The sequence below is a fragment of the Urocitellus parryii genome, chromosome 6, assembly GCF_045843805.1.
Source record: "Urocitellus parryii isolate mUroPar1 chromosome 6, mUroPar1.hap1, whole genome shotgun sequence".
NCBI classification, from domain to species: Eukaryota; Metazoa; Chordata; class Mammalia; order Rodentia; family Sciuridae; genus Urocitellus; species Urocitellus parryii.
In genome coordinates, this window is record NC_135536.1 from 178,477,956 (window position 1) to 178,504,333 (window position 26,378).

At 51.4% G+C, this 26,378-nt stretch overlaps 1 protein-coding gene and 1 non-coding gene across 2 annotated transcripts in view; one reads left to right on the top strand and one right to left on the bottom strand.

Moving 5' to 3' along the window:
• Positions 1–26,378, bottom strand: part of Mtcl2 (microtubule crosslinking factor 2) — a 62,201-nt gene that overhangs the window by 23,537 nt on the left and 12,286 nt on the right. Inside the window, exons 2-5 of the mRNA XM_026383259.2 lie at positions 20,204–20,428; positions 12,976–13,134; positions 2,326–2,388; positions 309–1,490 (exon numbers count right to left, since the gene is read on the bottom strand). Coding sequence (XP_026239044.2) covers positions 309–1,490; positions 2,326–2,388; positions 12,976–13,134; positions 20,204–20,428 — 1,629 coding nt within the window. The remainder of the gene's footprint in view (positions 1–308; positions 1,491–2,325; positions 2,389–12,975; positions 13,135–20,203; positions 20,429–26,378) is intronic.
• Positions 3,493–3,566, top strand: Trnav-cac (transfer RNA valine (anticodon CAC)). Its single transcript has one exon. It is a non-coding gene; the product is annotated as a tRNA-Val (tRNA).

Sequence of the window (26,378 nt, forward strand, 5' to 3'; positions counted from 1 at the left end):
TCAAGAGAGGGGTTGGCCTAGTGCCTGGGACTGTAGCTCAGTGGTACAGCACTCTGCCTAGTGTGCATGAAGCCCTGGGTTCAATTACCAGTGCCACACACACACAAAAAGAGCAGGGGCAGTGACTAGAGGGGGTGAGAAGGGGCTACTGGGGAGCTGGTCACACTCAAGAAGGTGATCATATAAGTGTTCACTGTGGAAAGTTCATAAAGATGCTGCGCTTAATTCTGTACCCTTCTCTCGTGTTATGATTCAGTACAAAACTTCTATGAAATAAGAGCGACAGGACCTGTGATTGGACATCTTACCTGGAAGTCCGAGGCAAGGTCTTTGGCCAGAATGATCTCCTTGGAGGGTCCCTGGGAGCCCAGGGTGGGCAGCGGAGAGAAGGGCTCTGGCTGCTCCTTGCCAGAGCCCCCGAGGACGGCGTCTGCCTTCCGCGTGAAGGCGTTGAGCTCCTGCTGCAGCACGCTCAGGCGCACCAGGATGGCGTGCATGAGCTTGGCGTCCCTGGGGCCCTCGCTGTTATCCGGGGCCTCGTGCAACCTGAAGTCAGCACATTCGTTGTCCAGACAGAGCCGAAGGCCAGCAGAGAAGCCATTGGCATCGGCCACCAGGACGTCGATGGCTTTACTGACCAGGACCGCCTGCTCCCTCAGCCCAGGCAGCGCCTCGGCCTCCCGGGCTCTGCAGAGTCGGGCTGCTTGGGGCTCGTGCGCCTCGCCCAGGGGAGCGGGCACACACTGCGCAGAGTCCCCCGCCTCGGCGTCCGTCTCCAGCATGGGCCGCGTGCTCTGGCAGGAGGCGAGATCGCAGCGCTGGAGGTTGGAAAGGAGCACGCGGTTCTCATACTGCAGCTTCTTGACCTTGCCGCTGAGTTCGCCGATCTGCAGCTTGGCGGCCGCCAGCTCCTCCTGCGAGGGCTCGCTCAGCACCGAGCAGCTGTCCTCCGACAGCGTCACGTCCAGCTCGTGCTCCGAGCGGTACTTGGCCAGCTCGCTCAGCAGCAGCTTGTTCTGGTCCTCGAGCTCTGCGGAGGAGCGCCGCAACAGTTCCGCCTCCTCCTCCACAAACTGCAGATGTCGCCGCAGCTCTGCCAGGCTCTCCCCGCACTCGCTGCCGCCCAGGGCAGAGAAGGCCAGCCGAGCCTCCGGCCCCCCGCAGCCGCCACTGTGATCCTTCATGTCGTCCATCTCGGCCCGCAGGCCCCGGTTCTCCACCTCCAGCTCCACGATGCGGCGACTCAGCAGGTTGGCCTCCTCCTCCACCAGTTTCAGGTGCACCTTCAACTCGGTCTCCCGCGAGTGCGGAGCATCCGCCAGCTCCTCAGCCGACAGGGCAGCGTCCAGGTCCCCATAGAGGGAGCGGTACTTGAGCAGCTCCTCCTTCATGCTGTCGTTCTCCTTGGCGAGCTTGGTGAGCTTCTTGCACATGAGGGCCGACTCTTCCTTTGCAAAGTGCAGCTGACACTTCAGATCTGCGCTGTCCTCCTGGGACCGGATGGGCACGGGGACAGACATGACCCAGGAAAATTAGTGTTGGCTAATTACTATCCTTAGTAAATGAGTGATTTGTGTTCTACTCAATCAATGGGCTGGTACCAATTGATTGTACTAGCCACCGCATTTGGGGGAGCACTGAGTATGTGCTGGGAATGGATCAGACACAGCCTGAGAGAGAAGGAGCTGGGGGGTCAGGGGAAGCAGAGAGGAGACATTGATGTTGCAGCAAGAATGGAACATCACCCAGTCTGGGAGTCTGGGAGCAGGTGACATTCTGACACCATTCCTACTAGTTTCCCCATGTGTAAAAATGGGGCAGTCCCACTCCCCTCCTCCTGCAGCCATGGAGAGGATTAGATGATAATATGTGATCCTGGCAATCCAGTACCACTAGCAGCTAACAGAATTCTTTCTGTGCCTGGCCTGCACAACAAAGAGCACTTTAAGTCATACAACTAACCCACAGATAGGGACAGATGAGAAAATGGAGGCCAGAAAGTTGAAGCAATCACCCTGACAACATAGGAATCAAGTGGCAGAGTCAAGGTTGAAGGCCTTTGGTTCTAGACCTTTGGATCTGGTCACTGCACTCACTATTGGGTGACTCAGTCTGCTGGTCTCCTGGGGGAGTCTGAGCATGTAAGAACCATGGGCTGGGAGTGTGGTCTTGGGAAGTAAGGTGGGCCGTGAGGCCAAGAAAACAAACAAGGGTAGCACGGGGTAGAAGGTGGAGAGGGCTGGGCACCTCAGAGACTCCCCAGGCCTCTCCAGTTAGGCTCACACCTTCTGACTACAATCTGCCTGTGGGAGCTGCCGGCAGTACCTGAGCCAAAGGCTTCTTGTCTGTCTTCCCCAGGGAGCGGGTTCCTCTTTTCTTCAAGGAATGCTGGAAAGAGAGAAAAAGTAAGAACTAACACCCCCCATAGGTGATGTAAATTCAAAGAGCAGTCACAAGGCCAGGGATCACATTAAGGGCCCCACCCTAGCCCAGTCACATCCAGGCCTTGACCTGCACCTGCTGCTGAGCCAGAGGGGTCCTCAAGACCATCCAGTAGGCTATAAATGACAGATAGACCAGATATACTCAAGGAGATGACTCTGAACACACTTGCCAGGGCTCCCTCCCCTCTGCTACCCCGACATTGTGATCCAGTTAGCCTGGCCCAAGACCTGGAAATCTGAGTTTCTGTTCTTGTCTTTTGCTCATTCATCAGACATTTCCTAAGCCCCTGTCGTATGCCAGGCCCAGTTAGAAGCACCTACCATGTGCCAAACACAATTAGAGGACACAGCAGTGAACGAGACAGATAAGGAACAGGGAAGATGCTGTGGTGGCCTGCCCAGACCCCCCACTTTAGGACAGAAACATTCATTCTCCCAGATAAGACATCTAAGTTGATGGTCCCTACCAGCTATGACTACTGAGAGCCACCTTGTCCAAGGTCATGTGCCCTCCCTAACTGAAGCCCACATCCAAAGACTGGTCCATGCCCCTTGCCTCAACTCCAAAGGGCCATGCAACCTCCAGAGCATCCCATGGGGCGGGCTGAGGCTGTGAGTCAACTTCTACCTCTGCCTCACTCCTGCTGGTATAGCCAAGGACTCGTCCCTAAACCTCTGCATGCCCATCTCCACCCCACAGGGAATCCCATCTTCATGGAACTGACATCTTGTGGGAGTTTGAATTCAGAATGAACACTAATAAATTAAATGAATACGGGTGAAAAATTAAAAATCACAAAGGAGACTTGGAAATTATCATGAGAGAATGATAATAAGGATTCAAAACTCCAAGAGCATTTTTTGGGGGGGAAAATTGGTATACTTGCCTATATAAGCAAATTCTACATGGAAAAAAAAAACAAAGTAAGCAAAGTGAAATATAAATGACCAACTGAAAATAAAGATTTGCAGTTGATGACACCAATAAAGGGCTGACACCCTAAATATGAGTTCCATAAACAGTGAACAAAAGACCAACAAACCAGGCTGGGGATATAGCTCAGTTGGTAGAGTGCTTGCCTCACATGCACAAGGCCCTGGGTTCAATCCCCAGCATCACAAAAAAAAAAAAAAAAAAAAAAAAAAGAAAGAAAGAAAGAAAGAAAGGAAAAGACCAAGAAACTTACAGGAAAATGTGTTGGACATATGAGCAAGGGCTCACAGGAAAAGAAAACCAAATGGATGTCAAACATGTGAAAATGCTCATCCCCACCCATGATGGAGAAATGCAAATAAAAACACACAAGGTGCATTTCTCACCTATCAGACTGGCCCAAATCCAGACCACCTGAGAATACATTTCTATTGGTGAGGCTGTGATGAAAAAGGAATGCTCATCTATTGCTGGCAAGATTGCACAGGGCACAAGCTCTATAGAGTAGAATTTGAGGAAATGCTACGATCCTCATTACTGAAGTTCCTCACTGTTTAAAAAAAGCCATTCAATGAGATGCATGCTTCCACTGAACACTTCCTCCCAAGAGAAGGGTGATTCATGCTGGCGGTGTTTGAAACCACACTTCAGTTGTTTTGGACTTTTCCAGCCCGGCTGGTATACTGGGTTTCTGAAAATGCTCCCAGGTGATTTGGATACATGCACACCCTTACCTCTCACACCTCATCTCTGAATATGAGAGTCACTGGGCTAACCCAAAATTAGTATACTTGACTCTACCCCATTTTACTGAAAGTGAGAGGGGGCAGGGACTTGTCCCAGGTCTCACAGCAAATCCATATCCAACCAGGGATCAATACTTGGCATAGCTCTTGATCAATTTCCAAAGAGAAAATGTGTCTTTAATGAGGGCCAGGGTGGCGCTAACACAGTGGCTGGGGACACATCAGGACCATCTAGGGGACTTACAGACAAATACTGATGCCCTAGATGCCACCCCCAAAGATTCTGATAAAATTGGTCTGGGGTTAAGTCTCAGGCATATTTAAAAGTTGTTTTAAATAACTTTCCAGGTGATTCTGAAGCGCAGGAGGCGCAGGGAGAGGAGCTCTGGAGAGGCTGTTAAGTCTATCTTAAAACCAATCAGATCCTAGAGACACTTTGGCATGCAGATGAGGCAGGAAGTCAGAGGCTGATCTTCAGATGCAGACTGGTACCAAGAGCAGGGGCCAGCGTGAGAAGAGTTGGCCTGGACCTTTCAGAAAGGAGAAAAAGAGGGGTCGGGGTTGGCAGCCACAAAACAAATCCTTCCACAAGAGCCAGGTACCAGGTCGGGGGTCCTAGAGAGGTTGCTCAGAGGGAGACCTGTATAGCATGGGAGGGTGGGGGTTCTGGGTCAGACCTTAGGATGGAGAACAGTCTTCTGGATTTTTTTTTTCCTTTAAAAAAATATGTTATTTTTAACAAAATCAATTAATATACAAAAATACATCACTGTAAGAAATGTATGCCAAGCAGATAAAGCCACAGCGCCCCTTTTCACACCCCCCAGCACGCCTCCCCTCCCTGAGGGCCCCTGCTGGCTGGTCTTGGGGAGCTCCTTTGAGACCTTTGGCTCTGTGTTTAAAGCACTAAAATAGATGGTGCTGTTTTAGACTTTCTTTCCTTCCTAAGTTTATTTGATTCTGTGATCTTTGCTTTTTATAATAAGCACATAGGCAGAACAAAACCCCAAAACACCCAGCATTAAAAGAAAAAGTTCATATCCATGCTACATGATGCTGTATGTTACAGAAAGTATATGCAATATAATCCCATCTTGATTTAAAAAACAAAACAAAAGAGAAATGTGCATTGTCTGAATAGAGAGGAAGAGCTAGAAAGATCCTAAGCAAACTGCTAATCCTGGGTTTAGCTGAGGAGTGGAATGGAGGGAGTCGGTTAAGGAGGGCTTCTTTTTATTTCGTGTATTCTTTTATGAGTTGTATCATTTTTGAATAGATGCCACATTCACGGGGCTCAAAATTCAAAGAGTACAAAGAGCAATACAGGGAGCCCAGCCCCCTGTTCTGCCCCCAGGCAGTCAATGTAACCAGAACCTGCTGTAGCTCCCTGAGAGGTATGCCAGGTATGTGTTAATGTGCTTCCTGACCCGCTGTGCTCCACTGAATTTATATTACTTTTACATAAAACACACATACATACATATACATTAAGATACGTGAGAATGTATACATAGAAAAACTTATTGGAAGAATTGGTGTCTCTCACCCAAATAGAAATGCCCTCTGGATATTGGCTGATGGGTGAATTTTTTTGTCTTAAGGCTTATTATATTTTCTAATCTTTCTCTGTTAAGTGCACAGCACTACCAGTGGGGGAAAGGGAAATGTTATAACGTGTCTTTTAAGTGGACTTTGCCCAAGAAATTGTTGAACCTCTTTCCAGCAGGCAAAGAAAGGCTCCAGGAGGGCTCTGGCTAGAACCTGTCCAGAAAGGAGGGAGGAGGCTCAACAGCTGCCATCTCAGGACTAGAGGGGCTCCAGCCACCCCTGCTGGGAACCCACCTCCCCACCCCCCCAACCACGCCACTCGGCTCCCACAGGGAAAACAAGGCAGGCTCAGAGCACACCAGGACCTCCCTCCCCACTGAGGGCAGCAGCTGGCCAGGCGCTGGGGGCTGTGCGCCCCTCATGGGAGCCAGGGTCTGTCAGAGCCCCTTTGTGGAGCCCGTAGGGGTGGAACCAGTCCCTGCCCAAGAGGCAGATGTTCTGGCCCTGGGCCCTTGGAGGCGGGACAGGACACCAAAGAGATCGCAGCCGCAAAGCCCAGGAAAGACACGGCCTGAGGGCACACTCTCTGGCCTGGCAGGCAACAGGCCCTCCCCATCCATGAGCAACTCACAAGGCCGCCTCAGAGCAGCCAGGGTGGCGCCTCCAAGCATCCCTGACCACTCCTAGTAGGAGTCCCCTTGCAGGCCAGCACAGGGAGCTAACTGAGTGCAGCCCTGGAGGGGCCTCTGCTCCAGCTTCCACACTGACAAGACTCAAAAGGAAAACCTTCCAAGGGACAGGGTGGAGCACTGCCACTCAAGGGACAGAGTGGAGCCCTGCCACCCAAGGGACAGAGTGGAGCACTGCCACCCAAGGGACAGGGTGGAGCACTGCCACCCAAGGGACAGAGTGGAGCCCTGCCACCCAAGGGACAGAGTGGAGCACTGCTACCCAAGGGACAGAGTGGAGCCCTGCCACCCAAGGGACAGAGTGGAGCACTGCTACCCAAAGGACAGAGTGGAGCGCAGCCAAGACAGCTGGACAGATGTTCACCAGACATGGGGAGGGGGATATACAGAAAGGTCTCCCTGAAAACAGACTTCTGTGTGCACAAAATTTACTCCAGAGGGACGTGGGGTGGGAGGTTTACCTCAAAGGCTGAGGCATTTTTCTCCAGAATGGCGGAAACAGCCAGGCAGACAGGCTGTGTGGGCCCTGTTAGTGGAAGATCATTAGGGGAGAAAACGGAGGTTTAGATCGGAGCCCCAAATCCAGTACCAGCGGGGCAGATAGTGACAACTGCAGGTGATGGTTTGCAGTGTAGCTGCTCTACCGTGGCACCTGAAGCCCCACCGGGAAAGCTCTCCGGAGAGGCAGTGGAAATGTATTGATTCAACTAAGGCAAAGGGGTCTCCAGGTCCAGAATCAGCACAGTGCTTGCAATGGTGCCGATAATAATGCAGACTTAACAGATTCCACTCTGTGCTAAGCACTTTACCAGCCCATCTCATTTCATCCTCACAAACACCTCTGAGAGTAAGGATTCATATTCCCATTTTAAAAATAAACAAATTGAGGACCGGGGCATTTATGCGATTTGCCCAAGGTTACAGTTAATCGTAATAAGTGGCAAAGCCAGGATGCAAGCCCAGGCCTGTGTGGTTCCAAGTCCAGGTTTGCCCTGCAGCACACTGCCCAGGCTAGATTGCCTCAGATAGCAGCAGAATCAAGATTCAAACACAAGCAATCTGACGCCATGGTCAGCGCCCTTCCTACCCTATCAGGTGGGAAATCCACAAGAGGAATCTGTGCCAGAGATTTTTAAAGGTTCTGGAAACATAAGTGCATCCTGGGAAAGCCACTGGAGGGGCTCAGGAGGCATGGGGCATCACCCGAGGAGTCAGTGTGTTTTGGGAGACATACAGGTGGGGGGTTCAAATCCCATCTCTGACTTTCCCCAATCCCATCTAAATACAGCAACTGGACTCCTAGGTATGTACCCAAGAGAATTCAAAAAACATATTTCTAGACACTGGAACATGAATGTTCACACTAGCATTATTTATAATAGCCAAAAAGTGGAAACAATCCAAATGTCCACAGATGATAAATGAACAAATATAATGCTGTCTAGCCATACAATGGATTCTTAATCAGCCATAAACAAGAATGATGTCCTGAATCAGGCTTCAACATGGATGGCTAAACCTTGGAAGCCTTATGCTAAGTAAAAGACGCCTGTCACCAAAGATCACATACTGCATGATTCCATTTGAATGAAATACCCAGAATGGGCAGATCCAAAGGGACAGAAAGTGGATTAGCTGTTGCCAGGGGCCAGAGGGAAGAGCGGGAGTGACTGCTAAAGGTATGGGGCTGTTTTGGAGGGTAATGGAAACCTTCTGGAACTAGGTCATGGTACAATATCGTGAACACATTAAAACGGTGAACTGTATGTTCTGTGCATTAAATTACAACTTAAAAATTGTCAAGAAAAGAGAAGTGCCTATAAAATGGGACAATGCCCTGGGGCTGCATGGGGAGTGGGGGGGTTAAGACTCACGTTCGATGCTGGGAGCAGTGCCTGGTACGGGAAGCGCTCAGACACAGCAGCTAACAAATGGCGTCAACACTGATCCTGGCTTTCTGCCTTCGACCCAGGGAGGGGGAGTGATACTGAGGCTGCTGTTACGACTTGAGCAGCAGCCCAGCTGGGCCACAGTGCCACCGCAGAGCACAGGGAAGGCATGCCACCCTCCCTTCTCTCTCTCCAAGAGCTGTCTCCATGGCAACTGCATCGGCTCAGGCCAGGGGCTCCCCATTCCCAGTCGGGTGACAGCAGCGCCTCAGCAACCTGTCGGGTAGCAAAGGCAGACCTCTAGATGGGACCGAAGCTCCCGCAGAACTGCTAAGGGACCCTCGTCGCCATAGAAACCATGTCAGGAAGGAGAGGGAGGAGGGAGAGGACAAACAGCAAATCAACACAGGCTCCTGCCTCCTGCAGGCGATGCTGAGACATCGCGGGCACATGCTGACGTCCGCCTCAGAGGCAGAGAACAGTGTTTCCTCAGCACCTCCTCCGGGCCAGGCTCCACACAGGGCTCTTTATGTTCACAATTTTTAATTCAAATTTCACAAATAATACCCAAGCGCATCCGTTCCTCTCTTTCTTCTTCTTTTGTTTGAAACGAGGTTTTGCTACTTGGCCCAGGCTGACCTGCAACTCTTGGTCCCAAGTGATCCTCCTGCCTCAGTGTCCCTTGTCCCTGAGACTGTACCTGGCCTAAATACATCCTTATTATTAGACAAAACAAAACAAAAACCTAACGTGGGCTGGGGTCGCAGCTCAGTGGCTCAGTTTGATCTTCAGCACCAAAAACCCAAACTGTAGAATTAATAGAATAAGCTGGGCACATCTGTGATGCCAGCAGCTTGGGAGATGGGAACAGGAGGAGAGGGTTCAAATTAATAAAAAATAAAATACAAAAGGGCTGGAAATGGAGCTCAGTGCCCTGGGTTCAATCCCCAGTACCACCCAAAAAATAAAAATAAAAACAAAATAACAGGATAAAAAGCAGAAGTCAGGTTATCTCTCCTGCTCCCTCCATTTCTCCCTCCTCAGACAAGCCGGTCTTCCTCCAGACTTTGGCTACACATTTGTATGTAGGTAGGCACGTAGGCTTCAGAACTACTCTGGTGTGTATGGCTTTCCAAAATAACTAGTAGGATCACACAAAATATGCAGTTCTACAACTTTCATTTCCTGCTAATAATATCTCTTGGAGATCTTTCTATATCAGTGTGTGTGTATATATATGTGTGTGTGTGTGTATGCATATATACACTTTCTTTTTTATTTTACTGTGGTCAAGGATACATAATACAAAATTTATTATCTTAACCATTTTTTAGCTGTAGATGGACACAATACCTTTTTTTAAATATTTATTTTTTAGTTATAGTTGGACATAATACCTTTATTTTATTTATTTATTTATGTGGTGCTGAGGATCGAACCCAGGGCCTCACACATGCTAGGCGAGCGCTCTACCGCTGAGCCACAACCCCAGCCCCTACAATACCTTTATTTTACTTACCTGTTTTTATGCAGTGCTGAGGATCAAACAGAGCACCTCACGCATGTGAAGCAAGTGCTCTACCACTGAGCTACAATCCCAGCCCTTAATCATTTTTTTTTTAAAGAGAGAGTGAGAGAGTGAGAGAGGAGAGAGAGAGAGAATTTTTAATATTTATTTTTTAGTTCTCGGCGGACACAACATCTTTGTTGGTATGTGGTGCTGAGGATCGAACCCAGGCCGCACGCATGCCAGGCGAGCACGCTACCGCTTGAGCCACATCCCCAGCCCCTAATCATTTTTTTATTGTGGTAAAATATACATAAATGAAATTTACCATTTTTAATTTTTTTGGCCTTTTTTATACTGGGAAATCAAACCCAGGGCCTTGTACATGCTAAGCACATACTTAACACTGAGTTATACTCCTAGGTGTAACCCTTTTTAAAAAATCTTAATAAGGGGCTGGGGCTGTAGCTCAGTGGTAGAATGCTCGCCTAGCATGCACAAGGTACCGGGTTCAATCCTCAGCATCACATAAATGTAAAATAAAGATATTGTATCCACCTAAAGCTTAAGAATAAATATTTTTTTAAAAAATCTTAATAACTACACACTTTACCACTTTTTAAGTACACAGCTCAGTAGTATTAAGTACACTCCTATATGCAACCATAATCACTATCCATCTCCAAAACCTTTGCATTATCCCAAACTGCACTGTACCCATTAAATAATAATTCCTCAACCCCCCCCAGGCTTTGGTAACCTCTATTTACTTTCTATCTCTATGAGTTGGACTACTCTAGGGATCTCGTATAAGTCGAACCATACTATATGTGTTCTTTTATGTCTAGCTTATTTCACCTAGCATGATGTTTTCAAGGCTTATCCATGTTGTACCACGTGTCAGTACTTCACTTATTCTTTTTTTTTTTCTTTTAGCTGTAGATGGACACAATTATCTTTATTTGTTTATTTATTTTTATGTGGTGCTGAGGATCAAACCCAGGGCCTCACACCTGCAAGGCAAGCGCTCTACCACTGAGCTACAGCCACAGACCCACTCTTTCTTTTTTCTTTTTTTTTTTTGGCGGACACAGCATCTTTGTTTGTATGTGGTGCTGAGGATCGAACCCGGGCGGCACGCACACCAGGCGAGTGCGCTACTGCTTGAGCCACATCCCCAGCCCCCTCTTTCTTTTTCTTTTAACCAAATATATATTTAGTTGTTGATGGACCTTATTTTATTCATTTATTTATATGTGGTGCTGAGGATCGAACCCAGGGCCTCATATAAGCTAGACAAGTGCTCTACCACTGAGCCCCAGCCCCAGCCCCATTCATTCTTCAGGTTGAACAATATTCACTATCTATCAACACACACACAGAGAGTTTGCTTATTCATTCGTCTGTTAGTGGGCATTTGGGTTGCATGAGTCTTTTGGCTATTATAAATAATGCTATTATGAATGTGGGATATAAATATCTATTCAAATCCCTATTTTTAACTCTTTGGTGTACATCCCAGCATTGGAATCACTGGATCATACAATAATTCTACATTTAATTTTCCAAGGCTCTGCCTCTGCCACATTACCTTCTTCTGTGTTACTCAATCTGGGGTTTTTTGGGTGCTGGGGATTTAACCTAGGGACTCACACATGATAAGTACATCGAGGGCGCATGCCAGTAGACTTAGCTACTCAGCAGGCTGAAGGAGGAGGACCACTGGAGCCAGAAGTTCAAGGCCAGCCTGGGCAACAATAAGAGTGCCCATCTCAAAAAAAAAAAAAAAAAAAGCTTAATAACTATACACTTTACCACTACCCTCTGGTTACTCAATCTTATTAATGATCCAAAACAAAACAACCTCACAGACTGGGTACTATTATCAACCTGACATTCAAAGGAAGAAAAGGACTTGGAGGGGAAGTAGCTTCTGGTTTGCAGCATGTCTCTGCTAAGGAAAGGCTGGGTGAACTCTGCAAGCAGGTCCTCTGTGGGCCTCAGTTTCCTCACCTGCACAACAGGAACAGACTGAGTTCTAAGGTGTTTTGTGAAACTGTCTCTTTCCCCTTTTCACCATCAAGGCGGCAGAAACCAGTGTGAGGATGTTGCCCAGCCCCATGGGCCAGGCCATGGAGCGCAGGAGGCTGCAGGAAGGGAGAAGCCTCTCTCTCCCCAGCCCTGATAGCAAATGCCTCCTCTCCACACAGAGAAGGCACTAGAGCATCACACCACTGTAAAGGCAGCTGAAGGACTGTTCTGTCCTCAGGTTTGTCACTCAGTCCTGGACGGCTGGCATGGTCCGCTCTGGGGAAGCAGGCACGCAGAGCCTACCTGCCCCGGGAGAACCTGCGAGTCTAGGATACCTCCTGGGCAGCCAACCAGCTGAGGCCCAGCTGAACATCTGGGACACAGGCCACCCTGGGCGCTGAGCACAGGCCCCTGGAACCAGGAGGACCCCAGTCTGAGGGTTCCCCAGGCTGATGGTTTCCTAATGGCATTCTGCAGGCCCCCCTGGGTCCTGCCAGACCTTGAGGACGCCCCTCTCTCAGGAGCTGCTTGCTCATCCTTCAGATGGATCACAACCTTGTTGGTCCTTTACAAAAATGTTGAGATAAACTGTCTGGCATGATGCCCAACACACAGCAGGAGAGGGTCTACCAGGAGGAGGGCCTGCCACGGGCAAAGTTGGAGAGGATGGTGCCTAGGATCACATTCAGGAAGCATCTAGTACCCAAAGATAGCGGCCCAAGTCCCAGGCCCAGCACCCACCCCACACCCAGTGGCAGCAGCCGGCAGTCCCTAAAAGATCTCCACACCAGCTAACCCAGTTGGCTCACAATGATGAGGGCACCACTGCCCCATTTCACAGATGAGGACACTGAGGCACAAAGCCCAGGTCCCACGCTGGGCATGGTAGCATGTGCTTCCCATGAACCCTACGGGAGGCAGTGGGGTGACCATCTCTCATGTTGTCCTGGGAACTCCTTGAGGACAGGACAGGGTATGTATCTTGTCCACTGTTGTATCATTGGGGTCTAATGCACAGTGCACACAGTAGGTGCTAAGAAAATGCATTCTGGAGGGATGAATGAACAAGCAACCCAGCTAGGGAGGCCGAACTATGCCCATTTCCCACAATCAGAGAGACACCAGCTAGGTGGGCTGCATGTGCCCGCTGGCCCAGTCAGCACAACCCCGAGGCAGCACAACCTCACCTCTCTGGGTCGCTCCAGCTCCGTCTGCAGCACCTGCTTGGCCAGCTCGGTCTCGATGAGCCGCTGCCGGAGCTCCTCGTTCTCCTCCTCCAGCCGTGCTCGCTTCTTCTCCACCACCTCGAGCTCCTTGTGCAGCCGCATGGAGATGTCCTTAGAGACCTGGTCCGGGGGTGAGGAGAAGGGTGTGAGCTGGCTCCGGCCCCACACCACTGACAGCTGCAGGCATGTCCCCGACTCCTCAGTCCCACTTAGCAGATGAGGAAACTGAGGCACCAAGAGGTCAAAAAATTCACCAGGTGTTCTGCATCCAGGAGGCAACAGACTCAAACCTCAAAACCAGATGCCCCCTGCTCCCAATGTGCTGTCCCCAAAGCTGCAACAGTCCCATCTGTTCTTAGGAATGCCTTTCCACTTATGTGGGGGCTTTTTATGCTTCTCAGAACCTCACCAAGCCACCCCTGGCCCGTCCTCTCAAGGGCCTATGGTGGATCCCAAGCTTACCTTCAGCAGGGAGTAAGCCAGAGTGGAAGCCCAGAGCAAGGTGGGCAACGTGTGTTCCTGGGCAAGGCATTTCCCATCACTGAGAGTCAGTCTCCTGCACTATAAATTGGGTACAGCCATAACAGGACCAACCTCATGAGCCTGACAGGAGGAGCATATCAGCCACTGCACACGAAGCCTCAGCCCAGGGCTGCCACAGTGAGCGCTGGGTGAGTTGTGGCTGCTGTTCTGAGGAGCTAATGTCCAGAGAGAGGCATGACTTACTGGAGGTCACCGTGACCCCGAGGCCTGTATCCAACTGTCTAGGACATAGAACAAGCCTGAAATGACAAAGGCTAGGCAGAAGTCCAAGTCATCCCTACACAAGGAGCTGAAAGAGCTGCAGTCTCCCACCCTGGCTCCAGGACTCTGCAAGCAATAGCACCCTGTTTCCTAAAAGATGTTCTCGGTCCTGTCCCCTCCACTGGCTGAGTGCAGGAGGCCAGGGAAGGAGGCCTGGGGGGAATGAGAGTCTTTTGAGCTGGTAAAGTGCATCTCGACTCCATTCCCAGGTGGGCTGGGCACTCCGTTAGTCAAACATCTACTGGGTGCCAGACTCGTTCTCCTCCACCCCAGTCCTGTTGCCATGTCACAGATGAGGAAACTAAAGCTCAGAGTGGAAGTGGCCTGCTCACGGTTCCACGCAGCAGGTGTGGGCCGAGCTGAGCTGGGAGTCTGTCTGGCCTCCGTGCATTGTTAGACAGAGGAGCCAGTGCAGCCAGGGCTCCGCCGGGGAAATGAAGGCTTTGCCAGCAGGACCTACTCATGGGGCCAAGAGCCCAGCACCCCATGCCCGCCAATATCGGAAGTGACCATGACGCCTCTTCCCTGCCGGAAGGGAAGGGGGCCCTCCCTGGCTTCACCCTCTGCCTGGGCCCAAGCCCAGCTCAGCACAGACCCCTTGGCAATGTGCAGGGCAGGCCAGGAAAAACAACAGCCAGAAAGGAAGCTGGACTCCCCCTCCCGCCACTGCCCACTGTCCCCTCTGCCCCTGAAGATCGCCAAGGAAAGACAGACACTGGCCCTGAGCCTCCCCTACTGACTCTCTGGCTCACCAAACTGCTTGTTCCTGAAATGGGATGAACAATCAGCCCCTCAATATCAGAACAGGACTTTGCAGAGGGGAAAACTAGACCGGAGCCTGCCTCCACACTCTCTGGCCATGTCACCCAGGACAGTTGCTTAGCAGCCAAAGTCTTGAGTTTGGTCAGCAGTAAAAGGGGTTTGAAATAGTCTCCTCATGAGAAATCAATGACGTAAGGCTTGAGTGGTGGCTGGCACATAGGAGGTGGTCAAATAGTTTTTATATTTTATCATTTTTCAACAATTTAGTGCATTTCAAAGATGTGTTTATTTAGCAGTTTCATGAACTTGGTTGACCCATCTTTAAATTGTTTTTAAGAATTATGTAGCCAGGTATGGAGCTACATAATCCCAGCTCCTTGGGAGGCTGAGACAGGAGGATTCAAGTTTGAGGCCAGCCTGGGTAGCTTAGTGAGACTCTGTCTTAAAATAAAATCTGAGAAAATGGGCTGGGGATATAGCTCAAAAGTAGAGAGAGCTGGGAAAGGTGGCACACACCTGTAACCCAGAGGCTCAGGAGGCTGAGGCAGGAAGATCGAAAGTTTGAGGCCAACCTCAGCAACTTAGCAAGACCCAGTCTCTAAAAAGTGCTGGGGATTTGGCTCAGTGGTTAAGTATCCCTGGGTTCAATCCTGGTTACAAAAAAAAAAAAAAAGAATAGAGAGAGCCACCCTGGGGCCAATCCCTTATACTACAAAAAAAAAAAAAAAAGGAATGTCAACAAAAACAAAACAGCTACACAGAGCTGTCTAACGACTACATGTTCAAGGTGACATGATACAAAGATTTTTTTTTTTTGAAAATTTTTGTAGTTACAACCACAGATGAACAAAATACCTTTATTTTATTTATTTATTTTTGTGTGGCGCTAAGGATCGAACTCAGTGCCTCACATATGCTAGGCAAGTGCTCTGCCACTGAGCTACAGCCCCAGCCCCAATACAAAGATTTTGGATGCTTTACCAAGATGATTGTTTTGCATTGTTTATCCACCTTGACCAAACTCTAGGGTTTTGGCTGGACATGTTCAGCCCCAAGGCTTCTGGCTACAGTCCCCGTTCTGGCTCTCGGGTCCTCCAGGAAGCCTCTGTCCTGATCACTGCTCCATCCACGTTCATCAGCACTGGGGCAGGAGGGGTGGGACACACAGATGGAGGTCCCAGACCCTGCCTAGACATACACATCTGTGTCCCAGGGTCAGCACAAGGTCTGGCTCATGCCAAGTGGCTAATAAATGCTTGATGGAGGAACAAATAAATCCCAGGCTCCAACAAGCAGAAAGAGAGGGAGACAAGGAATGAATGACTGAATGTACACTAGGAGTGGCACCTGCCCTGGGAGGTCCCCACCCTCAAAGTTGCTATGTCAATAAAGCCCACTCCAGGTAGCTGCAGGAGTCTAACTGGGACAAAAAGCCCATAATCTACCAATGGGACCAAAGCATCTGTGTGACGTCAACGGACACAAAGAGCATTGCTGCTCACATGCTAGGGTCGTATGGCCCGGGTGTGCGTGTCCCTCCCCTCGTGATCCTCAGTGGTCATACACAGACACTTTTTTTTCTTTTTTGGTGTGGTACTAGAGAAGAAACCTAGAGCTTTGCACATGCCAAGCAAAGTGCTTTACCACTGAGCTACATCCCCAGGCCAATGTGAGCCCTCCCCCCCAAAGCTTGGCAGGTTCTTTTAACCCCCTTCTGAGTCTCAGAAAGGAAAGGGCATTTGCCCAAGGTCACAGAGTTAGGAATCTACCAAACCAATATAGGAAATTGAACTCTGGTGGCTCAATTCTAAAGTCTTGCTCTCAATCTGGTCTTGATATGGGGGAAAGCTTGAAGACATATTGCATTACTAGCCACAATAAAGTTTTAGCAGGGGATGGCAGTGCCTGCCTGTGATCCCAGCATCTGGGGAGGCTGAGACAGGAGGCTCACAGTTCAAAGCCAGCCTCAGCAATTTAGCAAGCGTCTAAGCAACTCAGAGAGACCCTGTCTCTAAATAAAATATAAAAAAATGGCTGAAGGATGTAGCCCAGTGGTTAAGCGCCCCTGGGTTCAATCCCCGGTACAAAAAAAAAAAAAAAAAAAAAAAAGTTCTTTTTTTGGTACCGGGTATTGGACTCAGGGGCACTCAACCACTAAGCCATTTTTGGTTTGTTTTTTGGTGCTGGGGATTGAATCCAGGGCCTTGTGCATGCAAGGCAAGCACTCTACCAACTGAGCTATATCCCCAGCCCAAAACAAAAAGTTTTAAAAATAAGCCCCAACAGTGGACTCACTGTGTCAGGGCGTCAGGGCTTGAAGGGCCCCACGTGCCTGTCTCATCTGATCTCAGCTTCCCCCAGCGAAGGGAGGCTGAGATAGCACAAGCAGCAGCCGGAAACCAGGGCAAATCCCCAAAGCACAAACAAACGCGTTCAGCCATGAGGTCACTGTTTACAGTGCCAGGGCCTGGCTCCTGCCAAACGCTATCGACAGCCTCCTGTCCCCGGCTCCCTGGAGCATCAGCTTCATAATGTCCCTGTCACACTGATCTGCAGGAAGAGGGACAGGAACTCTTGCCAAGGAGCCCTCCCTGGCCAGGCAGCATTCTGGGCTGTTGGTGACTCCCCCCCAGAACTCCAGGAGGGATGGGAGTGCTACCCCTACTTTGCAGTCTACACAGGTCACCCAAAGAATAAACCCAAAGCCAGAACAAATATCTGTGTCTAAGGAAGGGATATGTTACTGATGAGTCCTGGGCCCTCCTACAGGAGCCTCACTTCGGGTGAGAATTTGGATCCTGGAGTCCTTGGACCTGACACTCTTTCATCAGGTCCAAGATCTTTAGAAAGTGGTCTGGGAATCAGCATTGTGAACAAGTCCTGCAGATGATCCTCATCCACCCTGGTCTGCCCATCACCCCCACCTGCCGCCCTCCCCAGCCACCAGTCCCATTAGTACCTGATCAGTTCTCCTGCTCAATAACAAAACCATAAGCCACCCCTGCTCAGGGGCTGGGTGAACACTGCACTGTGTCAGACCTTGTGCTCAGCACTCTGCACTTGAACTATTTCATTTAATATTCACAGAGGTCTCTGCAGGGAGGAACTAGTCTTCTCTACTTTACACATGGGGAAACAGGCTCAGAGATGTAAGGAAGTGGCAGAGGAAGGCTCTGCCCTCCTGTTGCTGGGCAGTGAGGCCACTCAGGTTCTGTAGGTCCTGTCAACTGCATGACCCAGCAGCGTGAGAGAAGCTGGAGGTGGGGTAGGGGACACCAAGCCTGAGGTTTCATTCATGACGCCCTCCCCAACAATCCACCTGCCCAGTAAAACCACTAGAACCCCCAAACTGAGGATTCAGCTAGTCTAAGCCCTTATTAACACATGGGGAGGCTGGGACAGAGTTCTCTGGTAGAGCTCTTGCCTAGCATGTCCCAAGGCCCTGGGTTCGATATCTAGCACCACAAAAACAAGATAAGGGGAGGCTGAGGCATCTCAAGTGGTGGGATCAGTTAGGGCCGGGTCCAAGGACCTGACAGAGCAAGTCAAGAGAGTCCCCAGGGATACCCTGCTAGGGCTCCACTTGGGCCCATCAAGCCCTCTTAGGCAATGGCAGGGAAGTCGACTTCCAAAATTGCCCCGGGACATCCCCTGCACACTGGCGTGTGTGTGGGGGGGGGGGGGGCGGCCAGAGGCGGCCAACTCAGGCGAGGCCAGCGGACGGATGAGCTCAGCCCTGCAGCTGCAAGGGTGGATCGAGGAGGGGAGGGGGCAAGGTCGATGCTGATTGGCTAGTTCAAATCCCAACTGAAGGGGGCTCCGCTGCGCCCCGCCTCCTGGGAGCCTCCCCCTCACACCCACCCGCTGCTGCGGCCCCGCCCCCAGGCGCCCGTGCCGCCCCGCAGCCCCGCAGCCCCGGCCCCGCCGGTCCGCCACCCTCCACCCCTTCCTCTCCCTCTACTTCCAGAAATCCTTCCAGAAATCCTCGACGCCCTGCGTCCAAACGTGGCCTCGCAGCCCTGAGCTTCCCGGGCTCGCTCCCCACCACCCACTCTTCACCCCGCTCCGGAACTAGGCGCGTTTTATTTTTGAAAGGGGGGGCGGGTGGGGAGCCGGTGTCCCCCTGTGTTGCCCGGGATGACCAGGACCTCTGGGCTCAGGTGATCCTCCACGGCCGCCGAGGCCCGCAGTGTGGAATGGGACTATTTGTGTAGCCACCAAGCCCAGGAGCTGCCCCCCAGGGTAGAGGTGCCAAAAGCCGCTGTTGTGAGATCAGTTTCCTCCTGTCCCGCTGCTGGGTCAACACGACAGAGACGGTCAACATGACAGAGACGCAATCGCCTGGGGGAGCTGGCAGCCTCTGTTGACACTCGCTGGCCCTGCAGACCTCTGAAATCACTTCTTGCTGTCCTTCAGTATTGTTTTCTTTGATATGCCACTGGGGCTCAGGCTCAATTTGCCAGTGCCTTCTAGCAGAAAGGGTGTAAGGGGGAGGTTCTCTCTGGGTTTGTGTGTGGCCCATCCTCAACCTACCAGCTCCCGGGGCCCTTTCAGGAGCCCTCTCCATGGAGTGCAGCTCCCTCACCTTCCCTGGGACATACCCACTTTTCCCTAGGACTCCTCAGACTGTGCCAGTTGACTCCATCCCCGGCTCCTTCATCATCCCCCTGATCATACTGGGCTGAGTTCAGAGAGCAAGACCCCCAAGGAGTTCCCCACCCCTAGATCAGGGCTTACACAGGCAAGGGTGGGCTTCTTTCTCTCCAGGGGGCCCCACCTGCGTGCCCCTCTCCTCCCCACTCTCCCCCATGCCTCCCCTCCTTTCTCAGGTGGAGAGAAGCAACCAGACATTGAGGCTTGGGAGGCACGTGGGCCTGAGCTCTGCCACCTACACACAGAGGAGGCCTGTGACCTTGGACAGGAACTTCCTTGCTATGGAGCCTTTGATGCCTCATTCAGAAAATGGAAATAATAACAGCTAACATTTTTGGGGGTTTTATGGTCATTTTGTCTACATTACCTAATTTAATTCTCATAGGACTCTGTGAGAGAGAAGCTATTCTTTTTTTTTTTTTTTTTAACCTAAGAACCAAGGAGTTTATTTGGGTAACCTGGGGGGCCCTGAACCTAGAAGAAGGTGTTGGGCCTCTTAGTGGTGAGGCATGGCTTATGCTGGCAATGCAGGACCCAAGAGAGAAGCTATTCTTACACCCATTTTACAGTTAGGAAACTGAAATGCAGGTGACTTGCTCAAAATCAAAAAATCCAGACATACTGGATCCAAGATCTGAACAAGTGCTGCCCAACTCCAGGTCTGATTAGCATTCCAGGTCCATGGAACCAAGGAGGGACTATTCAGAGCCCCAAACCAGGTCTGTAACTGATGCTCAATAAACAGCTATTTGTAGAATTCATGTTATTATATCACTTTGGGGTGCCCCTGGCAGAAGGCCTGTTGGTTCACTAGGGGTGACCACTTTGCAATAGGAAAACAGACTGAGGGTATTGCATAGCCAAGGACACACAGGAGTGAGTCACAGGGCTGACCTAGACCCCACTAGGGCTCATGGCCCGAACCCCATCAAGGGCACCTGTGAGGGTCAGGGGAAGCCCCAGGGCTGACCTTGACATCCTGCTCCAGGCCTCGGATGAGCTCCCCGTCCACCTGGCCAGTCTGGGCGGCACGAAGGCTGCGGCGCTCAGCTTTGCGCAGCCTGTACTGCAGGATGCGGCAGGTCTTGCTGGCCTGGTCCAGCTGCTGCCGCAGCTCCTGCAGCTGGTACACATCTTCCTCCATGTAGACGTCCCGCATCTCCAGCATCTCCGCCCGCAGCTCCTCAATCTCATCCTGCAAGAGGAAGGAGCGATCAGAACCTTGGGCTCCAGGGCCGTGGCCAGGGTGTTGGGCCGCTGGCTACTCCACATGGAGGAGTGCTGAACCACCACCACATGGAGGCCTGGGAGTGGCCAGCTGAATCACAGACCCCAAAGACAGCCACAGCTGAACTCCCAGAATCTGTGACTGTGTTACCTTACATGGCAAAAAGAACTTTGCAGATGTGATCAAGTTAAGAATCTGGAGAGAGGGAGCTTATCCTGGATTGTTTTGGGGGCCACTCTTATCACAGAGTCCTTTTCAGAGGGAGGCAGGTGGTAAAGGTGATGCAAGCCTGGGAGGAGAGGTTGCAGGGTGCACTTTGCAGAGGAAAGAGGGGGCCGTGAGCCGAGGAATGCAAGCAGCCCCTAGAAGCTGCCAAAGGCAAGTGAAAATATTCTCCCCTAGAGCCTCCTGGGGACCCAGCCCTCTGTCACCTTGATTTTCAGACTTCTGACCTCCAGAATTAGAAGATAATCTTCCAATCAAAGTGGCTTCTTGGAAGATAATCCACTGTGATGTCTGTATCTTAAATATACCTCAAAGGCCACGTGTTAAAGGCTTGTCACCAGCCTGCAGCACTACTGGAAGGTGGTGGAACCTTTAGGACATGGAACCTAATGAAAGGATATTATTAGATCATTGGGGCTTTCTCCCTCCACCCCCACCTCTCTCTCTTTCTACTTCTTGGCTACTACCAAAGGTGAGCAGTCTTCTTTGCTATGCACTCCCCGCCACGATGGGCCTCACCAAGGCCCAAAGTGATGGAGCCAAGCAACCTTTGAAACATCTGAAACTGTGAACCAAAATAAGCCTTTCCTCTTTTTAAGTTGATTATCTCAGGTATTTTGTCGCAACAACAGAAAGCTGACTAACGCAGTTACTAAATTGTGGTGATTTGATATAGCAGCAACAGAAAACTAATACACTGGGGAACACCAACCAACACAGTGCCAACTCTGTGTGAGGCCCTGTAGTGAGCACAGGGGCAGGGAGGGATGGTAGTGACCAGTTCCTTCAGGATCTTCTGCCCCAAGTCTCATTAGGAAAACACACAGTAAACAAAAATATTTTAAAATTCATATACTGTTAAGTGCCATGGAAGCAAAACAAAATTAAAAACATAGCAATGTGGGTAATATAATAGAGTGGGTGGTGAAGGTGATACATGGTCAGGGAGGTCATCTTTAAAAGGACATTAAGGGGCTGGGGATGTGGCTCAAGCGGTAGCGCGCTCACCTGGCATGCGTGCGGCCCGGGTTCGATCCTCAGCACCACATACCAACAAAGATGTTGTGTCCGCCAAAAACTAATAAATAAATAAATGTTTAAAAAAAATAAAATAAAATAAAAAATAAAAGGACATTAAGCTGAGGCAAGAAGGGAAGACACACAAGAGTGCCAGGGAGACTATTCCAGGCAGAGGGAACAGTGTTTGCAAAGGCTCAGAGGCAGGAAAGAACTCAGTGCCTTCAAGACACAGCAAGAAACGCAGGGCAGCTACGGGGTAATTTAAGACCGTGTAACAGACGCGGATCAGCCTTAATAGGTCCCTCAGGGGCCGAGAGAAGAGTCTGGGTTTGAGTTTTAAGTGGAAGGGATTGAGAGGTGACCTCACTTCCTCAGGGCAGCTTCTGCCACCTCTGTCACCAGCTCCTAGCTGTCCCTCACTTCTCCTTTGTAATCATTGGCACATCTGCTCTACTCTGTGGAACAGCTTGCGACCCAGCGACTGTGATACCCCACCCGCAGTCTCCCCACGCCCAGCGCGCAGCTCAGCTCAGCATCCCACAGGCTCGTGACCAGCACACCGCAGGAACACACCAGTGCAGGTCCAGGTGCGGAGAACAGGACAGGTGAACGATTCGAAATGCTGAGTGAGGCGGTGCGCGGGGACCCGGCAGCAGAGGTGTGCGACTAGTCTGTCCCGTGCGTGACACAGGTGAAAACCGAGTCACACAGGGGATAATGACATCTGCTTTTAGTGTGAATGACTCCCTAAATAACACTGCACATTAAACAGAGAAACGGAGTCGGAAGGGATCCGACTCACCAGAGAGGCCCCCGGGGCAGCGGGGTGGAGGGGTCCCAGGATGAGAAGGGACACTCCAGAGAGAGGACCGATTTGGAGAGCTGGAGGCCCCAGCCCTCAGAGCCCCCCTTCCCCAAAGAACACGGAAGGAAGAGCCTGGGATGTGGGGCCTCAGCTGACTGGAGTCCAGGGGAGGAGCAAGCACAGGGGACCAAGGCAGCCTGTGCCATGGGGCGGCTCCCTCTGGGGACCGGGGAACAGCCTGGGGTTTAATTCCAGGAGAGTTGGCGGGGCCCTCCAAGCGGCTCTTAGAGGTCTCCACGCCCATCATCTGATGCCCGGGGACTGTTTCTCAGCGGTTCTGAGCCCCAGAGAGGATGGCAGTGGGGACAGGTAACATCTGCATCCCCACAGATGCTGGCTCACTCTGCTGTCCCCTAGGGGCTCAATCCCCACTTGCCACCAGGGCCCCTGTTCTGGGCGTGTGTTCAGCAGCACCCGCTAAAGTGGATGCCCTCCCCTCACCAGGGCACCCCGCGCCAAAGCACTCAGACTCACCACCCACCACCGCGCCAAGCGGACGGGACAGAAGTGGGAAAGGAGGAAGTGGGACAGTCAATGATCACACCAGTGAGAGAAAAGAGGAAGTGAGGGGTCCCAGGCCCATTCAGTTGGCGGAGTAAGGAAGCGCAAAGGGACCTGCACTCAGGAAGCGCGAGCAGACGCTGCTGAATCCAGACTAAGCTCAGCCTCTTGGGCCAGAATTCAAATCCTCGCTGTGCCATTCCTAGCACCTCATTTATCCATCTTGTTATGGGGAGCATGTGGGGGTCTGAGTGGACACTCAAGTTTGGATTGAGACAAGGAGCAGTAACCTGTAAGCTCGTGACGCTGGGCTATATTACCAGGTGTATAGCATTTAGATCGTGGAAGGTGAGACATCTTTCCGCATAGGCCCATGCCCAGAACACTGTAGTCATTTTTGAGACGCGCATATTTAACTTTTAAGTAACTGTTTTTGCTCTAAAAGTAAAACAATCATAGAAACACAAAAATACACAAAACGCAAACCATGCATACTTCCTCCACCTGGCCTTGAACCACAGTGGCTCTCAAAAGTGTGGTGCCTGACTCAGCATTGGCACCACGGGGAACCGGTTAGGAATTCTCCCTGGCAACCCAGGCCTGCTGAAGAAGAAACACTAGCAATTCCATGTTCCTTCCAGTCTTTTTTCCCTAAAAGGGCAAGAGTCCCACCTCTCCACACAAGTCCCCGCCCAGAGCCTGACCCAGGATAGGTCTCAGTAAGCCAAAGTGCTCTCCACTGCAGAAGTGAAGGCGAGAACATTCTTCCTCCATGAGCAGCTGCCTCCCCGCCCGCCCGGCCGGCACTGTTTCTGACTGTGCAGGCCATGGCACTCCTGCCAGCTTCGTCTCTTCCCTTGGGGGCCCAGGGGACCAAGCCTCTCAGGGACTTGTCCCAGCTGCAGGCAGAATGCTGGTCAGCCCCTCCTGGGTGGCTTCACAGAGGCTGGCCTGTGGCTGGGGCTGTCTGCTGGGCTGTGGGTAGTGGCTGGTGACGACAGGACACAGGCAGGGGCTCTGAGCTTCCAGGACCTAAGGTGGGGGCTGGGAAAAGGGCTGCTGGGCACTGTGGGGGCTCCCAGAGGGTAGGACCCTGTTCGACTGCAGAGGCTGGGTCCACACTGGGCCGTCACTCCTGCAGCTTCACCCCAGGGAAGCTCTCCAGTGACAAGTCCAACCCAGGGGTGCCTGTGGGGAAGGCAGTGGGGGGCTCAGACTTCCCAGCCACTCCCCAGACAGCCCAGGGGCCTCCCAGACGCCCTCTGCAACAGGAGTGGGAAGGGCCAGGCCCCCCAGGACTCGGCAGGCCTTGTGGCTACACCAGGTCGTTGGAGTCTCCCTGCTCCCTACATGGGGGGACCACAAAGCTCATCCTCCACTGCAGACACAATAGGTCACATCACCTGGCAGTGCCATCTCAGAGCTTTGAGAGCCCAGTTCTCAGTCCCAGAGTCCAAAGGCTGCCTTGAAGGAAAGAGGGGCAGCCCAGGAACGGCCCACCAGCCTCCCTTGGTCCAGCTCTGGTACCAGCTGCCTTTGTCCCCGTGAGGGCTAGCCTTGAAGATACCCCCACCATCTAACCCAGACTGCCACCAGAGAGCAGAAGAGGAGGACGGGGACAGAGACCAGGCACCCATACTGCAGCCGGGGCAGTCAGCACTTCCCTTTCTCGAGGTCTCTTTGGCCCAGAGGAGCAGGCAAGAGCTGCTTATTGGAGGAAGTCGGAAAAAAGCGGTGTTTTCTGTCTCCTCCACTTTTCTCCTCGCTTCTGCATCTGGACCCCGAGCCAACTCCAGGTCCCCTGCCTACTGTCTCCTTCCTGCCCCCAGCACCCACATACGCCATGAGTAAAAACATGGCCATCGATCGCCTCCCAGGAGGCTCAAAACACCAGGCCCAGCCCAGGTGCCACGGGCATGACTGATAGTTTAATCCTCTCACCAACCCTGTGAGGTGGCTGCCGAAAATGTTTCCATTTTGCAGTTAACGAAACTGAGGCTCAGAAATTTCCCAGAGCTGCTTAAGCAAGGGAGGAGCAGAGCTGGAATCCACAAAGGCCGGTGACCCTGGGCCTAGGCATGGTAACTGTGTCTTCTTCCAGGTCACTTGGGCTACTACCCATGCTAGAACGGCCTTCACCAGGCTCACTCCTAACTATCTCATCCTTCCAGAACATTCCCTCCTCCCCTAATCTGATTCAGAACCCACACTCTTAACTCCCTGGTCCTTTGTGCCAACAACTCTGGGTTGTATTTGTCTATTTTCAAGTCTTTATCTTTCCCGGAAGCTGGAGGAAGGGCTGGGCTGGATCTGATCCAGGTCTGGTCCCCAGCATCGCCCAGGGCAGCGGATGGGCAGGTGAATAAGTAAGTCTTAGTAAATCTTCCTGACCCCAGCTTCAGGCCAGCTACAAAGGGACAGGGGAAGCCTGGGCAGATCCAGAGCTGATCTCAGACCCCCACGCCACCCAAGGAGAGGGGTTAAGTCCGTCTGCCCAGGGAACCCCCTGCTCCCCATTCGCTCCCTGCCCACAAAGTGTCTTTCCACCCAGCCCTGGTGACCCATGAGGGCAGCCTACAGGAAGCAGCCTCTCAGAGGCAGAACTGGTTCCCAGGAGTCCTGGGGGACTGGCCAGGAAGAGTCTCTTGGTCCAGGCTGGGCCAGAGGGCCCAATATGAGCTCACGCTGCTGCTAATAATAGGAGACCACAGTTTACAGAGACATTCCATCTGGATCATCTCATGGGTCCTTGCAGAAAACCTCGGGTCCGGGGAGCCAGAGCTCATCCCTCTTCTACAGACCAAGAGCCACAGAGAAGCAGCAAAGAGAACTCCGAGCAGGACACAGACCTCTGCCCTCGGGATCCCTCCTCTGTCTCACAATTCAGGGAGCCCATGAAGTTGAAAAATCCTATCTTTGATTTCAATAATCTCTAACTAAAAATCAAAATTTTCTTCTATTCTGAACTCCCTGAACACATCAGGGTTGTGTTAGCAGCACCTGTGACTTTGCCACCCAAAAGAGACCACGTAAGTTTTCACAGCCTGTGACGGTTGTTGCAGAAATGTCAAAATATTGCTTATGCTCATCAGTAACTTTCTTTAAAATATTTTTTTTTCAGTTGTAGATGGACACAATATGTTTATTTATTTACTATTACTTTTTAATGTGGTGCTGAGGATGGAACCTAGGGCCTCACACGTGCAAGGCAAGCACTCTACCACTGAGCCACAATCCCAGCCCCATCAGTAACTTTATTAACTCAGGAGCTTGGTGACAGGCCTGTGAACTACTATAATTCCAAAG